Source organism: Bos grunniens, chromosome 22 (genome assembly GCF_055505025.1).
Source record: "Bos grunniens cultivar Pamir isolate PY7600 chromosome 22, Bosgru_T2T1.0, whole genome shotgun sequence".
In the NCBI taxonomy this organism is placed as follows: Eukaryota; Metazoa; Chordata; class Mammalia; order Artiodactyla; family Bovidae; genus Bos; species Bos grunniens.
The window spans coordinates 55,792,637-55,810,264 of NC_141186.1; the positions used below are offsets into that span (position 1 = coordinate 55,792,637).

The 17,628-nt window shown below is 46.8% G+C and overlaps 1 protein-coding gene and 1 long non-coding RNA gene across 51 annotated transcripts in view; one reads left to right on the forward strand and one right to left on the reverse strand.

Annotated features, from left to right (window-relative positions):
* ATG7 (autophagy related 7) overlaps window positions 1-17,628 on the forward strand; it is a 282,407-nt gene that overhangs the window by 82,992 nt on the left and 181,787 nt on the right. For all 50 annotated transcript variants that reach the window (XR_015151824.1, XR_015151826.1, XR_015151821.1 and 47 more), the window contains one exon: window positions 5,125-5,200. Coding sequence is in view for 41 of the 50 variants with exons in the window: in XM_086368531.1 (XP_086224657.1) it covers window positions 5,125-5,200 (76 nt within the window). In the remaining 9 variants the exon portion in view is untranslated. The remainder of the gene's footprint in view (window positions 1-5,124; window positions 5,201-17,628) is intronic.
* Window positions 3,158-7,376, reverse strand: LOC147348670 (uncharacterized). Its single transcript, XR_015151836.1, has 2 exons — window positions 7,277-7,376; window positions 3,158-3,420 (listed from the first exon to the last, which is right to left on the reverse strand). It is a non-coding gene; the product is annotated as an uncharacterized LOC147348670 (long non-coding RNA).

Consider the following 17,628-nt stretch of genomic DNA (forward strand, 5'->3'; position numbering starts at 1 on the left):
TCATAGGGGCTTTAGGACCTTCCTGCTTTCATTCTGTTAATATATTATTTTTGATCTTCTTAGCTCTAAGCATTTGAAAGGCAATACATGAATCACGTATGATAGAAGTTGGATTTGGCTGTGTATGTAACAGATCCATCTTCAGTGACTTAGTCAGATGGAGGCGAGGCATTTTTCTCACGCAGCAAGAAGCTCAGAGGCAGGCACCAAGACAGGGGTTCCCATGTACCGTCAGAGACTGTGTTTCTTCATCGTGCACTCAGCCACTCTTGGCTTTCTTCCCTGTGCTTGTCCTATTGTGGTCACAGGATGAGTGCTCTGCCTTCGGGGTTGCTTCTCTGTTCCAGTTAAGAAGAAAGGAATGACCAAAGGATGCACATTGTGTTCAACTGAGGCTTCCCCGCCCCGCCACCCCGCTTTTTTTGGCCATGTTCTGCAGCATGTGGGATCTTAGTTCCTAACCAGGGATTGAACCTGTGCCTCCTGAAGTGGAAGCATGGAGTCTTAACCACTGGACCTCCAGGGGAGTCCCCAAGGCTGACCCCCTTTAAATGGCTCTCCAGGAAGACTTATGCATTGATTCTAAAACTCGTGTATAACTTGACCTTGCCCTTATAACTGCAAGGAAGACGGACAAATGTAGCTCTTCGGCTGGGCACATTGCCTCTGAACGAAACTATGACAAGATAGGAAAGGAGAATGGACGTTGGGCAGGCACCCAGCAGTGTCTGCACACTCATTTAAAAATGAGTATATATTCTGTATATATTTAAACCCTAGAAGATACTGTTACTGTTACCTAGTTGAATTCATTTACTTTTGGTGTTATTTTCCATTTTTAAACTTTTCTCTCTGTGCCCTTGAGCTTCCATCCTAGGTCATTTTCCTTCTGCTGAAAGAATACCCTTTATCATTTCCTTTAGAAATGCCAGTGACAGAGATGTTTTAGTTTTTGTTCGTCTAAAGATGCCTTTGTTTTATGTTTATGCTGAAAAATATTTTTGCCATGTACAGAATTCTATACTGGTTCAGTTCAGTTCAGTCACTCAGTCATGTCCGACTCTTTGTGACCCCGTGGACTGCAGCACACCAGACCTCCCTGTCCATCACCAACTCGCGGAGTTTACCCAAACTCATGTCCATTGAGTCGGTGATGCCATCCAACCGTCTCATCCTCTGTCGTCCCCTCTCCTCCTGCCCTCAGTCTTTCCTAGCATCAGGGTTTTTTTCAGTGAGTCAGTTCTTCACATCAGGTGGCCAAAGTATTGGAGTTTCAGCTTCAACATCAGTCCTTCCAATGAACACTCAGGACTGATTTCCTTTAGGATGGACTGGTTGGATCTCCTTGCAGTCCAAGGGACTCCCAAGCGTCTTCTCCAACACCACAGTTCAAAACCATCAATTCTTTGGTGCTCAGCTTTCTTCACAGTCCAACTCTCACATCCATACATGACCACTGGAAAAACCATAGCCTTGACTAGACGGACCTTTGTCGGCAAAGTAATGTCTCTGCTTTTTAATATGCTGTCCAGGTTGGTCATATGTTGAGAACATAATCATGTTGTCTCTGGCTGCCATTATCCTTGTTGAGGAGCAAGGTGTTCATCTCATCGCTTCTCCTTTGGTACAGTTGGATTTTCTCCCCCTTCCCCTGCCCTCAGTTGCTTTTATGATTTTCTCATTGCCTTTGGTTTTCAGGATTTGGAAATACTTAACTAATTCTGTATTTATTATTATATACCTATTTCTGTGTTTATTCTGATTGTGCTTTCTAGTGCCTCATGAATCCATGGCTTGATGTTTTTCACCCACAGTGGAAAATTTTCCACCATTATCTCCTAAAGCCTTGTTTCTGCCTCTGCTTGATTCCTTCCTTTTGAGTCCCCAGCTGCATGTTAGAACCGATGATGCTATTTTCTGTGTTGTCCGTCATTGTGTCTTTCTTTGCTTTAGTCTGGCTGTTTGCTTTTTGGCTTATCTTCCAGTTTACTGATTCTCTCTTCTTCTATGTCTATTTGTTAAACTGTCCACTGAGTTTTAAATTTCATTATTATATGTTTCAGTTCTAGAATTTCTAGAAATAATTTGATCTTATTTTACACATTTCCTGTTCTCTGCTGAAATTGTGCTTTTTTTTTTATTCTTTGAAAACATTTAATCATGTTTTCCTTTTAATTTTTATCAGATATGCCCATTATGTGAGATCTCTAATGAGTGTGCTCCTCTTGTCTATTGTTTTTATCTCCTCATATACCTGTTTTTTTTTTAAACAAAGCCTTTTTATTATGGAAAAATAAAGCATATATGAAAAAAGATTTATGTTATGTGTAATCATACACACAAGCCATTTGTGTATATATGAAAACTCCTTCGTGTGCACCGTCCATTTTCAGTAATTACCAGCACGCGACCGGTCATCATTTATCTGTACTACTGTCCATGTTTTTTCTTCTTCCACTGATTTGCTTTAAAGCAAATCTAAAACATAGTACTTCAGTCATAAAAATGTATCTATTTGGTATGTATCTCCACTGTTTTTACATTTAAAAACAAAGGCAGTTCCCTAATATTATCACATATCCAATCAGTATTTAAATTTCCTCAATTTTTGCATCTGCTTGGCTATTTGACTGAGTCCTGGCCATTTTGTGAAAAATTATACAGATGTTGTGATTTCCATTTCTTCCTGGCAAACTGCTGGGCCAAGTGGACTGCCATCTTAGACCATCTTATCCAGTTAGCGATTGTCTGTTTTCAGGCTCTCCCTTAGTCTGAGGATGTATCCCCGCCATGATCCCAACTTGAAGCCTGGGATGTTCTCCATGGCTCCTCCCTATGGGCAGACCTTAGCTCTAGACTGTACCGTCAGCCCCATGAGTCAGTCAGGATCACTGTTCAGCCTCTGATCCAGTGGCCACTGCTTTTGGAGACTGGCGATCACTTTCCAGGTGAACCTCCCCTGGCAAATGCCTAGGTTACCTCTGTGGGCTTCCCTCCTCTCACATACCTGGCTCTGTAATTCTCCCCTACCTTGGGAACTCTCCCATGCTTTCAAACACAGGTTTTTTGTAATACTTCGTCTAGCTTTGCTGTGTCTTCTCAATGGGAGGGCTGGTCCTAACCACCGAGTCTACCAAGGCCACACCAGTTATAAAAATGGTTTTCAGCTGATTCAGCTTTTTGATTTATTAAGCACTTAGCACATTAGGCTTGCTTGTGAGAGAAAGGAAAGGAGTAGGTGGCGTGTTTCGTCCCGCCTTGGCCCTGGGGCTCTTGGTAGGCTCCGTGTGCAGCACGCTGTGTCTGTGCCACGTCATGGACGCAGAGACTAGTGCAGCTATGGTCCAGAGACCCTGCTTCTCCAAGCAAGGACCATCTTCCTTTATGACTTACAAACAGTAGAAGGAATTCATCTTTCATCTAGCAAATAAAAGTGAGACAAAAGTTAATTTAAAAAGAGTAATGTAAAAAAAAAGGAAGGAAAAAAGAAAAGGAAAGACAACAAAGGAAAGAAAAAGAAAATTAATCAACCATTTAAGAGTTTCTCGATATCTGTTAGAGGCAGTGCTATCAAGGTTGTATGGTAAAGTCAGACTGGAGCCAAACACATTTACATCTGACTGTGTGACAGATACACTGTGATTTATCTTATATATTTTCAGTACTGACATAGTATTTACCTTGTGTTATGCTTTATTCTAAGCGCGGTACAAATAGTAGTTCATTTAATCCTCATAGCAAACATTAGGAAAGAACTGTTATCTGTCCCATTTTCTTTCTTTCTTTCTTTCTTTTGTCCCATTTTTGATGGGGAAACAGAGGCATAGCCAAGATAACCATGTTGCTGAAATTCACTTAGCTGGTGAGCAGTAACCCTGGGATTTAGCTCAGCCCAGTTTGGCTGCAAACTCTGTCTTTAAGCACTCTGTTAAGATATGCTATTTGTAATACCGATATGGAAGAAGTGAATTTTTGAAAGGTTTGCTTTTCCGGTTGTTAGAAATCGACACGCCCATTCCACTTACTGTGTAACTCAGAGTCCTTCTGCGTGCTTGGAAAGACGGCCTCTGTAGTGTCGGTAGCATCAGTTCAGTTCAGTTCAGTCGCTCAGTCGTGTCCGACTCTTCGCGACCCCATGAATTTCAGCACGCCAGGCCTCCCTGTCCATCACCAACTCCCAGAGTTCACTCAGACTCACGTCCATGGAGTCGGTGATGCCATCCAGCCATCTCATCCTCTGTTGTCCCCTTCTCCTCCTGCCCCCAATCCCTCCCAGCATCAGAGTCTTTTCCAATGAGTCAACTCTTCGCATGAGGTGGCCAAAGTACTGGAGTTTCAGCTTTAGCATCATTCCTTCCAAAGAAATCCCAGGGCTGATCTCCTTCAGAATGGACTGGTTGGATCTCCTTGCATACATAACTAGTATAACTGCTTCCGAGTTGAATGGAAACAAGCAGCTTTTTTGTCTTCCTCTCATCTTTGTCATCTCCCTGGCACCTGCGTTTTCTTGTGGCCCCCGGACAGGAAGAATTTGGGGTAAAATATTTCAGAGCTGGCTGCGAGTCCTTGACACCAACCCCACGTCGGCCACTTGGCCACCTTTGTTGTCGTCATGGGCTGGAACCAGGGCCCGTGTGGCTTGTCTTCTGTGACGTAAGGAGACTCCACGCTGCGGTTTGGGGCGGAGCGCATCCGTGCTGCCGCGCTGATTCCTCACTTTCTTTCTCCTTCCTGCACGCACTAGCGGGCACATCACCTCAGGAACGTAAGGTCAGAACAGTTTCTGTTTCAGAACGTCAGCAGTGTGCCCTGGTGTTTTACAAGACTCTTTCAGACAACGAGAATTAATATTTATTGGCAAGTAGCCTGTGGCCACAAGCTCTGGTCTTTCTAACTTCAAAACACAGGCCTTTTTTTTTTTTTTTTTTATCATTCTTCTACCTTTCTACCAGGAAAATTAGTTTTTTTGTGTATGTTTTTTTGTTTCCCTGGCTTATACTGCCTAGCAAAGGGTGTTTCGGGTTATCCTTATAAATCCTCCGCAGACCTCCTCTCGATCATCCTCATGGGAATTAAACATAAACTTCTCTGAAATGAGCAGCTCTCACCGTTTCCCTTTCTTAGGGGCTATGCCATTGCCAGCAGCAGTGACGACCGCATGAATGAGCCGCCAACGTCCCTCGGCCTTGTGCCTCACCAGGTGAGTGAGCGGAAATGAAGTTGCAACTCCAGGCCCCCTCCCGGTGATGCAGCAGGAAAGTATTTGGGGGTCACCTTACCATGCCATCCTCCCAGCCCACCTCTCCTCCACCCTCCTGGTGCTCCTGCTTCCTTGGAATTTCAGTGGTGGTGTTTTATGAGCATGGGGAGGGGATCCTGGGCTGCAGAATGGTGACGAGAAGAAACCCTGGACGAACAGTACTATCCAGTCTTGATTTAGCATTTCTTGTGTTGACTCGGCTCCCGGATGGAGTAGAACGAGAGAGAACGGGCTCTGGAGCCAACCAGACAGCAGCGTCAATCCCAGCCCTGCAGTTATTAAAGTGGCCTTCCTTGGCCATGTCACCAAACTCAGAGCCTTAGTTTTCTTATCTGTAAAATGTGGGCCAGAACACCGACCTCAGCTGGTAGTGGCAGAGATGAGAGGTGGGGTATAGAAAGGCCTCGGCGACAGCGCCTAGAGTGTCACAGCCCTCAGTTAATGATGCTGCCAGCTGTGTTGCTATTTGTTGTTATTATCGATTCCTTAGCCAAAGAGCAGTCTTTCCGGGCATGCACGGTAAGGCCATTAGAAGTACACAGTGCCACCAAAAAGTGGGACATCTTTTCAGAAAAAGAATCTGAGGCTTCCTAAGGAAGGCCCGTCCTGTGGAGAGTGAAAGAGAGTGAAAGAGTTAAGTTTGTGCTGCCTCTGCACCAGTGTTTGTGACCATGCTCTTGGAGGTTTTCTGGCCTTGGAAGTCATGGCTCTGAGCTCTGTGTGTGTGTGTATTTCACTCTGTAGCAGGAGGGCCATCTCTGAGGGCAGCAGCGCGCGTGCCCGACAGTGCTGTCTGGGGGCCGTGAGGACAGACCCCTAGTTGGGCGCAGAGAGCAAGGTGATGCGTGCCAACCTCACTCGCCTTTCTCTCTGCCTGCCCACACCTGCCCTGTCGTTTTCTGGTTGAGGGTCTGCATCAGAAGACAGGAAGTACTTGTCCACTTTCACAGAGAGAGGCAGTGGGTATGCTGAAATCCAAACCTCAGCATGGCGCTCTGACCAGGGCTGTGTCAAGGCTTTTTGAGTGGAAGCGGCCCTGGCCTGCAGGTTGGGAGTTTGCGTTCAGTCACTAAGTCATGTCTGACTCTCTGTGACCCCATGGATTGCAGCACACTAGCCTCCTCTGCCCCTGCTGTCCCCAGCTGTCTGCTCAGATTCTTGTTCATTGATTGGTGATGCTAGCCAATCATCTCGTCCTCTGTCGCCCCCTTCTCCTCCTGCCCTCCATCTTTCTCAACATCAGGGTCTTTTCCAGTGAGCCGGCTCTTTGCAGCAGGTGGCCAAAGTATTGGAGCTTCAGCATCAGTCCTTCCAGTGAATATTCAGGGTTGATTTTCTTTGGGACTGACTGGTGTGCTCTCCTTGCAATCCAAGGGCCTCTCAGGCGTCTTCTCTCTTCACCTCCAGTCACCACGCTGGGCCACTTGCACCAATCGCCCGCCCCAGTCTCACGTTAGGTACTCACCTCCCGAGCCCCAGGGTCCACGCCAGACGCTGGACCTTGTGTCCAGAATTGTCTAAAACGCTGAGGCTTTGTAACCGTGAAACACCATGCAAATGCGACTTTTCCAGCCTCCCTCGTTCAGGAGGGCATTTGTGTGACACGAATGGGTTAACCTTCTCTGCAGAAACCCCTCAAGTAGGACCCAGCAGACCCTGCGGTGAGCCCCATGATGAGGAAGCAAGCTTCCAGAGCCGACCTCTGCTGAGGACGTGCTCACGTGAATGCCCACCCTCGCCCCTCTTCACAAGTCGCCTTCCTCATCTGCTGCCCTTGACGTGTGCCCGCACCTCCTTTGCAGATTTCATGCTGAGAAGGGCCTTAATTAAATTTTCAGTCATGCCCCGCACCAGTTTCCGTCTTGAAGTTCTTGATGTTAAATTACCACAGTTGTAGTTTTCTTGGTGCTGAGGCCAGAGGGCAAAAAATAGTCTTTATAGAAGGGGTCCCGTGTCAAAATGTGTGCCCATGTTTTTCAAGTACTATGGCAACTAATCCTTCTCAGTGTTACTCACCCCCATGGAGCCTGGCGATTGTTTGTCAGTCACCCGCTCTTCTACTTCTTTCTCCTCGTTTTCAAACGTCTGAAGGATTATTTTGGTTTTTGGCCATCTCTTCATTTGGCCTTTTCAAAGGCTGAAGGGTAACGCAGCCATATATGGGAAAGGCCCAGTGCGTGCGGGTGACTGCTTGCTTACATTATTTCAAGTGTCAAGCCTTTATTTTTAGCCACTTTCTAAAAAAGACAGTGGAGAAAGAACTTTATGATTATTCAGGGTTGTGTGGTCCCTATTTAGAGGCTTTAAATTTCTTCCCTCTTTGTTTTTTTTTTCTTTTTGAAGTGGAGTGAGTCCATGTATGCAACCGTGCTTTGACTAGGAGACTGTCATTTCCATGAAAACACTGGGCTGTGTGCAGAGCAGACTCAGCACCCCAGCCCCCACTTCCTGGCTCTCCCAGACAAACGACTTCCTGTTGGAGAGGAACTCCCCAGCCCCTTTGTGTGCTCTGTATACAGAGGGCGGCCCACGGCCTCCCGGGCTCGGTTTTCTCCATTCCCCAAAGGAGAGCGTTTATTAATTGGCCCCTGTGGAATGACATATAGTAGAAAAGTGATGGTCCTCGAGCGGAGAATCCCAAGGCCACCCACCCACTAGCCTGTCGGTTGTATAATCTGGGGAAGCTTGCTTCTCTTCCTGCTCTCGTGTCTCTGCTTTCCCCAGCGTCAGACCTGGGAGGCCTGGGGGTGACTTAGTCTCTCTCTGTGGGCCCACAGGCAGGATTTGGCTCATCCAGAGATTGGCCAAGTGCAGGAAAAGGCTTCATGAAGGCCCTGAAATTCAATGATACCCAGCCTGGGGGGGAAAAAACCCAAAACCTCTTACTGCATTTGAAAACCGTGAAGAAACCATTTGAACGTGAGAAAATAGGTTTATGGGTTTGTGCTTTTTAAAAAGCCTCCAGCCCATTGTATGTAGACGGGATTCTACAAGCAGATAGTCATGAGTATAAGCCCCTTTCTGTCTGTAATGTGTTTTCAATTTGTCATTTTTATCCACATATAAAATGCACGCTATCACACAGATCATGCAGTGTACAACTTGGATTATCGTAGAATGAATACCACGTTGTATGCCCAGCACACACATCAAAATGAAATCTTGCCAAGCACCCTCACAGCCCCTTTCATGCTTCTTCCAGTTATCATGGCCTCCTTCCCACACAGAGACAAGCGTCTCTTGACTCTGAACACCTCAGGAAACTTCTGTCTCATTTTGAACTTTCTGTAAACGAAATGATATGGTACATGCTCTTTGGAGTCTGGCTTCTTTTGTAGAGAGAACTTTACTCTATAGAGAGATTGATCACTGTCCATCTTAGCATACTGTCGTTCCCTCTGCTGCTCAATGAGTGGGATCTTTTATTTATTTAATTTTATTTTTTAAAGAAGATTGTCTTTTTCCTGGCTCCTGGGGTCACGACTGAGTTCTTTGAGGTCAGACCCCTCCTTTTTCTGGTTCTTTGGTGGGAGGCACAGTTCAGGAGTTATCAAATGTAGAAGCCACTCCTGACGTCGCCAGGCAGTTGGTGTGCAGACTGGTGAGACAGCTGTGATGGAAATTTGCAGCCGATGTAGCTCCTGGTCGTCTAACTGGACATCCCTCAGAGAATGAAAGCGCCGTGGTGATTCGGTGGTCGTCGGAACACCACGGCCACGCGTCTAGCTGTCCTGCTCTCATCTGACTGTGGACGGGCCGTTCGCCTTCTTAGTCCTTGTGTGAAGGTACTCTCGGTCCTCAGGCACTGCTCAGCGAAGACCCTGGACGGGTGTGCCCCTCCTAGGGGTTTGCTCTTGCCAACCCCATGGTTCTTTTGGGCTCTTGAGTTCTTTCTTTTAGCTAATTTCAGAAAACTAGGACAAAGTCCAAACTAGGGCAGGACCCAGGGAGGGACCAGCCTGGGAAATCTCCCCACCCAGACGAAAGCTGAGCTAGAGCTGTGGGCTCCAGCTGCACAGGCCTGTCTGCACAGGCTGTTCCCCACAAATTCTCAGGCCGTTACCTTTTAATAAGGTGTCCGGAATTTTTTTTTTTAATTTTTTAAAATTTATTTTATATTTGGCTGTGCTCAGCCGTCGTTGCTGCAAGGGCTGCTCTCTAGTTGCGGTACGTGGGCTTCTCGCTGCAGGGGCTTCTCATGTTGAGAGCTTTAGGGCCTGTGGGCTCCGTAGCTGTGGCTCCCGGGCTCTAAAGCACAGACTAAGTATCTGTGGTGCTTAGGCCTAGTAGCCCCATGGCATGTGAGATCTTCCGGGACCAGCCATCGAACCCTCATCCCCTGCATTGTAAGGCAGATTCTTCACCACTGGGACCACCAGGGACGTTCCAGCTTGGGTATAATTTCATCAGTTGAAGGAGGTCACTCATGCCCCACAAGTTTTGCTCACCTGATAAGGCTGTCCTGTGTGGGAGGCCCACATGGCAGGGAACCTGAAGGCTCGATGATGATACAGATCCAATTAGAATCCCAGCTTTGCCTCTTCATTTCATTTTCATCAGCTCATTTGACAGAAGGGGTTTGAGGAAGTTCTTGCCACTTGTCAGTGTGACCTTGGGCATGTTACTGATCCTTTCTGAATTAAATATTTTTACTGGAAAAGGCATAATAATACACTGAGATTCATGTACAGGTTAAATTATAGTTTCTAAACACTAGCACACCCAAGAAGGGCATGGCAACCCTCTCCAGTACTCTTGCCTGGAGAATCCCCATGGACACAGGAGCCTGGTGGGCTATATAGTTCATGGGGTTGCAAAGAGTCAGGCATGCACATGTGAAGAATCTTAGTTCCCTGACCACGGATTGAACCCACTTTCCCCTACATTGCAAGGTGGATTCTTAACCATTGGACCACCAGGGAAGGCCCTTCTTTCACTTGTCATTAAAATGGTAAAGTGGGAGCTTATCTACCCTCCTAAAAAGGAAGTTACAAGGAATCTCGTAAAACTCCGGAAGTAGTGAGTGTGTAGGGAAGGGCTGGAGGGATTAGTCCCATCCTGCACTGTTTTTCCAAGGACGACGCTGGCTCGTTCCCAGCTTGCTGCTGCTGCTCCTCGGTGGCCTCAGAGAGTGAGCAGTGGTCAGTGGCAGTAGTTGGAGTCGTTGTCCGAAGCAAAGACCTCTGTGGTGCACCTAGGGTTTCGAAATCGCTAACCTCTATTTTGGCATTGAATTTGGTTAAGACTCGTTTCAACATCCAAGAGCCTCACGGAGCTTGGATTTAGTTCTTACTTACGCAAACTCCAAGCTCCAGAAGTACTGCCAGGCCGCTGGAAGCCAGTGTGAGGTGAGAGCAGGGCCCACTGTGGCCGCGGCTGTGCCTTCTCAGAGCAGCTGCTTCTGTGAAGCCGGTGTGAGGTGAGAGCAGGAGGCCCCACTGTGGCCGCGGCTGTGCCTTCTCAGAGCAGCTGCTTCTGTGAAGCCGGTGTGAGGTGAGAGCAGGGCCCACTGTGGCCGCGGCTGTGCCTTCTCAGAGCAGCTGCTTCTGTTTGTTTCTGGCCTTGGACCTTCACTTCCCATCCAGGCGAGGTGGGCTTGGGTTCCACGCTGCTTTTAACTCAGCTTAGGTGTAAATACCACCAGGGGTGGCCCAATGCAGGGGACCCGTTCCTATACCTGATCTACTCATTTTATGGCCAATTGGGCATAAATGACCAAAGATAGTTAAATCCACTCAGACCCTGATAGCAGCCATCTTCATATTGAGTTTTTGGTTTTGGGAGGGTGTCTGTTTCTTTGTTTCTTAGTTCCTCTGTCTTTCTTCCTTCTTTTCTTTCTACCTTCTCCTTGCTTTTCAGCTTTCCCCCTACACTTTCGAGAGAAAGAACAGAACTCAGATGCCTGGCTTTGCTACTTGGTGGTTGTGGAATCTTGGGCAAGCCAAGCCACTCACTTAGCCTCGATTTCTTTGTCTGGAATACAAGGGAGGTCACAGGATGGTAGTGAGACCACCGTGAGGGGAGTATGTGAAAACACTCCACAGAGCCAGACACATGGATGTTGTTATTTAGTCACTTAGTCATGTCTGACTCTTTGTGACCCCATGGACTGTGGCCCACCTGACTCCTCTGTCCATGGGATTTCCCAGGCAAGAGTACTGGAGTGGGTTGCCAATTCCTTCTCCAGGGGATCTTCCCCACCCAGGGGTCAAACTTGTGTCTCCTGCATTGGCAGGCGGATTCTTCACCGCTGAGCCCCCAGGGATGTCACAGGGATGGCGTGTAATAAATGTTGGTCCTCTGCTCTGTCCCCCTGCCACCATTTCCACGTGATGCTGGGACAGCCCCTCTTAGGCTGGGAGGGAGCCGTCATTTCTGTGGAGGGATTGGGGGTAGCAGGGGAGGCAGGACCTCACAGGCCACGTACCCAGGGGCCGCAGAAAGCCCTTGAAAAGTCATAAGCTGAGCCGGGACGTGGTCAGGTTTCAGGTTTGGCTGCTGCACAGAGAAAGACCGGAGGAGGTGTTAGTGGATCTGGGTATAGAGTTGGAGCCCTTGAGCCTTTAAGTGGAAGACAAGCCTAATCCAGGGGCTCCCACATCTGGTGCCAGACTCTCCTTGGGAGCCATGTCAGAATCCCCAGCCCCATTCCGGGTCCACTGCACGACAGCCTCCAGGGACCTTTGGCATTTTGAGAATGACGACTCGGCTTCAGTCTGTAAAAACGGCTTCTTGATGGCATCCTATGGGACAAAGTACATAGTCAGTCACGTTACAAGCCAAATCCTGGTCTTTGAACATACATTTTAAATTTTGTGCTCCCACGGACACTCGCTGTCCTTCGGAAAGGGGCCTTGACTTCTGGTCCCAGGCAGACCCCCGCCCACAGCCAGAGGGGCTAATTAGACATGCACAGGTGCGCCTAATGGGTGGGGCCACCCCCCACTGTCCTGGGACCCACCCACCGGGGGAGGAGGGAGGCCAAGGAGCTTCCACAGGCTGTGCTCTGCGGCTTTTTGCTTTGTACGTCATCTCTGCGCGCACCTTTACTCCTCCTGAGGACGGGAGCATAAGGCCCTGTTCAGTTCAGTCGCTCAGTTGTGTCTGACTCTTTGCGAGCCCACAGATTGCAGCACGCCAGGCCTCCCTGTCCATCACCAACTCCTGGAGCTTGCTCAAACTCACGTCCATTGAGTCGGTGAGGCCATCCAACCATCTCATCCTCTTTTGTCCCCCCCTCCTCCCACCTTTAGTCATTCTCAGCATCAGGGTCTTTTCAAATGAGTCAGTTCTTCGCATTAGGACCTGTTAGCCAAACCCAAATATGACCTAGTGCCTTGTCTCACTGGTGTTTGACAAGAGGATTTCAACTCAAGCTGCTTCTGCCCTTCGTGGGGCCAGGGGTGACAGAGGGCACGGAGCCAGGAAGCTGCAGGTAATTGTCCTCCTAGAAGCCATCTTTCCTGGGTGGGGCTTTTAAATAATCAGGGGGTAGCAAAGAAATGGGCTTCCTTGAAAGCTCAGAGGGTCAAGAATCCACCTGCAATGCAGGAGACCTTCGATCCCTGGGTTGGGAAGATCCCCTGGAGGAGAGCATGGTAATGTACTCCAGTATCCTTGCCTGGAGAATCCCCAGGGACAGAGGAGCCTGGCAGCCTGTAGTCCATGGGGTCACAAAGAGTCAGACATGACTGCACGACTAAGCACAGCACAGCAGAGATACATATTGTAAAGCTGTTGTTTTTTATTTTTTCATAAAACAGTGTTTTTTCCCTCTAGAAGGCTCCACAGGAAACTAATGCTGAAGGTTTGTTGTGTTTTTTTGAGGCAGAGGGGTTGGGAGCACTACGGACTTTATGCTTTTCATTTTGTACCGTTCTGTAATGTTTGGAACCTGTTAGTAAGGTTAACTTTTTTTTTTAACTGATCTTTTTTGAGGTACAATATATGTGTAGTCAAATGCACTCATCTAAATATGCGGCTTAATGAGTCTTGACGGGTGTGTGCTCTGTGTGGCCACCACTGCCACAGACGAGACCTGGAGCACTTCCGTCCCCCCAGAGTTGACTTTGTGCCTTTGCCAGGGTAATATACCCACTGGTCTGATTTTCATCCGGACCATTTTAATATTTCCTTTGTTCTTTTCAGTATTAAAGGGGGAAAATGTCATCAGTGTAAATTAAAAAAATGAAACAGGCAGGGATGCAGGCACAGTTTGCCTTTGCCTCCAGGCAAAGTAAAGGGCCCCTCTTACTAACCACAAAGCTGGGTGGAGGCGGGTGGAGGAGGGGGTGTGTGAGATTGGCAGTTTCCCGCTCTCTGGGGAAGGGGAATAATGAGAACCCAGTATTATTCAGGGGAGGCTGTTTAAAATGAAGTTAAGTATGTAAATACTGTATTTAAAAAAATAGGAAAATGGGCTTAAGTATGCTGTGGGAGTACCGGTAATTTTTTGTTTGTGCTTTTGTTTTCTGTCATATGCTTGTTTTTATTATGGATTGAATCGGATTTTTAAAAAATAGCTGTTTAACACATTCCCCTGTAAGGAAAGATTGACAGCAGATATTAGTAATCAGTTAAGAGTTTAGGGTAAGCAGTGTGCAGTCCCCGAAATGGAAGTCTGTGTCTTGAGCAGTGTCAGGAGGCCTTGTGTGGATGGACAGATCACTTTGTCAAGCCTTGTCATTTAGGCATTAGTTTAGACGTGGCTTAAGTAGCTGGATGTGATGGGGTTGTGCACAGAAAACGCGAAAAGAACTAGAGGCTTGCTGATGGATTCCCTAGGTCTTCTGACGTCTTACAGGTGATGGTGAGTGTATAGAGCAAACTTCTTATGCCTTTTTTTTTTTTTTCTTTTATTTATTTAGCTGCCCGGGCTCTTCGTTGCAATGCATAGACTTAGTTGCCCTGCCCTTGGCATGTGGGATCTTAGTTCCCTGGCCAGGGCTCGTTAAACCCCTGCCCCCTGCGTTGGCAGGCAGATTCTTAACAGCTGGACCATCGGGACGTCCCCTTGTTATTTGTTTGGCTGTGATTGGAGCCTGGCCTCTCTCAACAGGTGCACTATGTTTATTCAGGTTTGCATCAGGTGCCTGGATTTTAGATTGCCCTGAGATTTCAGTGCCTATCTGTGGAAGGTGCTAAAATTTTAAGCGGCAACCTCTACTTCTTAAATTCTAAGCATTTCTTGTAAGACATTAGGGAATACAGAGCATACTGTGTGAGCTCAGTGCATTGGTAATACTGTGAATTTAAAACATTGTTGATGGAGATGGGTTTCAAATTACTTGGAAAATGTGAATGATGGGAAGATGGGGTGTTTTTTTTTGGTTCATTTTGGATGGAAGTGAAAAGTCGCTCAGATGTGTCCAACTCTTTGTGACCCCATGGACTGTAGCTCACCAGCATCCTTTTTCCATGGAATTCTGCAGGCCAGAATACTGGAGTGAGTAGCCGATCCCTTTTCCAGGGGATCTTCCCACCCAGGGATCGAAGCCAGGTGTCCTGCATTGCAGGCAGATTGTTTACCATCTGAACCACCAGGGAAGCCCAATAATACTAGAGCGGGTAGCCTATCCCTTCTCCAGCGGATCTTCCCAGCCCAGGAATTAAACTGGGTCTCCTGCATTGCAGGTGGATTCTTTACCAGCTGAGCTACCAGGGCGGTAGTTTTCTCTGGATATTTCAGACGTGAATAACTCGATTGGCTTTTGGATGTGTGTGTTTCCTCGTTCTTTCATTTCATAATTAATAATCAGTATCTGTTATGTGCACATCACTGTGCTATGGACAAATGCAAATAGTTTGACCTCTATCTTGCCCTGTAAAAGCAAGTGAGGTAAAGAATACAATTTTAAGTCAGTATACTACACAAGCTGATTCTAAAATTCATATGGCAAGGCATAGGACCCAGAATAGTGAAAGTCACCTTGAAGATGAACAAAGCTGAAAGACTCACACTTGCTGGTTTCAAAACTTACTACAAAGCTACTGTAGTCAAGACAGTATAGGGACTTCCCTGATGGTCCAGTGGTTAAGACTTTGCTTTCCAAAGCAGGGAGTGTGGGTTCGATCCCTGGTCAGGGTTTCCACATGGCCTCGTGGCCCCCCCCCAAAAAAAAATCAAAATATAAAACAGAAACATTATTGTAACAATTCAATCAATACATTTAAAACGGTCCACATTTTTAAAAAGTGTAGCACTTTCACAAGGATAGATATATAGATCAACAAAATGGAAATGAGCGCTCAGAAATGAATCCTTTTACCTTATGGTCATTTCTAGAGTTCATTGTGGGGAAGAAGAGTCCAACAAAGTATTGGAACAACTGGATTTCCACGTGCGAAGCATGAACTTGGACCCTTACCCCACACCACATGCAAAAATCACCTCAGAGTCACCTCACAGTGGATCATAGACCTAAATGTAAGGGCTGAAACTATCAAACTAGAAGAAAACACAGTCAGTCTTCATGACATTGAGAAGTGATTCATTATATATGATTTTATCAGAATAAACCTGTTATTTTCTCCACAGAATGGGAGAAAATATTTGCAGAATTATATATCTGTAAGAAACTTAAATCCAGCCTATATAAAGAACTCTAAACAGGTCAACAATAAAAAGAAAAATAACCCAATTTAAAATGTGGCCAGGACTTTCCAGCAGTTGAGTGGTTAAGAATCTGCCTTGCAATACAGGAGTCTCGGCTTCTGTCCAGGATTGGGGAACTAGGGTCCCCCATATGGCAGAGCAACTGAAACCGTGTGCGTCAATTACTGAGCCCGTGCTCCGTAACTAGAGAGTGCACGTGCCACAACTGAAGGTCCCACGCCCCAGCGCAGTGAAGATCGCACAGGCAGCGACTAAGACCCAACGCAGCCAAAAAAAGGAGTATTTAGATTTTTTTTTGCCAGCAGGAGTTCCCTGGAGGTCCAATGGTTAAGACTTCGCCTTCCAAAGTGTGTGTGTGGAGGGGATGGTGAGGGTTGATCCCTGGTCAGGGAGCTAAGACCTCACAGTTTCTTGCAGTGAAAAAACCCAAAACATAAAGCAGAATTAATGTTGTAGCAAATTCAGCAAAGACTTTAAAAATGGTCCACATCAAAGAAACTCTAATAAAATTTGGCTAAGAGTTTGAATCGGTATTTCTCCAAAGAAAGATAGTATGAATGGTCAAGAAGCACATGAAAAGAATGCTCAATACTACTAGTTATTAGAGAGATACAAATCAAAAGCACAGTGAGATACCACTTCACATTCATTAGAATAATGGCTATTCTCAAAAGACACGAGGTGGAAAAATAACCCTGTTGCAGAAAAGAAATATGTGCAGTCACTTGGGTCCTCAAACTGTTAAATGTGTATTTTAGTTACCTTGTGATTCATTGATTCCACTCGTTTATACCCAGCAGAAATGTTCTTCAGCTTATGAATGGACAGACAAAATATGGTGTATCCATGTAACTGAATAATATTTAGCAATGGGAATGACGTACAGACACACGACACAATATGCCAAGTGAAGCCAATCATGTATGATTCCATTTATAGTCAATAGGCAAATTAGCCAAATCAGTAGAAATAGAAAGTAGATTTCTGTTTTTTAGAAATAGAAAATAGACTGAACAACAAAGGCCAGCAATGGCAGATTGTCTGGGGGGAGTTGGCTTTGAGCTTAGTAGCTGTATATATGAAGGCTGTGAAAAGATTGAATGCAAGGCATAATCAGAAAGGCAGGATGGGCCCAGATAGGGGGCCCTTAAGTGCCAGCATGAGGAATTCTCTGCTGTACTTTGTCACCCTATGCCTGATGGGGCTTCCCTGGTGGCTTAGATGGTAAAGTATCTGCCTGCAACGTGGAAGACCGGGGTTCAATCCCTGGGTCGGGAAGATTCCCTGGGGAGAAGGAAATGGCAACCCACTCCAGTACTCTTGCCTAGAAAATCCTATGGACGGAGGAGCTTGGTAGGCTACAGTCCATGGGGTTGCAAAGAGTTGGACATGACTGAGCGACTTCACAGGAAGCTGATGGGGCTTCCCAGGTGGCGCCAGTGGTAAGGAATCCACCTGCCAATGTAGGAAATGGAAGAGAAGTGGGTTTGAACCCTGGGTTTGGAAAATCCCTTGAAGAAGGAAATGGCAACCCACTCCAGTATTCTTGCCTGGGAAATCCCATGGACAGAGGAGCCTGGCGGGCTACAGTCCATGGGGTCACAGAAGAGTGGGACACAACTGAGTACGCACAGGAAGCGGAGAGAAAGTGGCACACCTCAGAGCTGAGTCTTAGGAGACTCAGGCCACCCCAGAGTGTTGGGAGCTCACGCTCCTGTCGAGGGCCCTGTTAGGAGTCTATCACAGCCGGTGT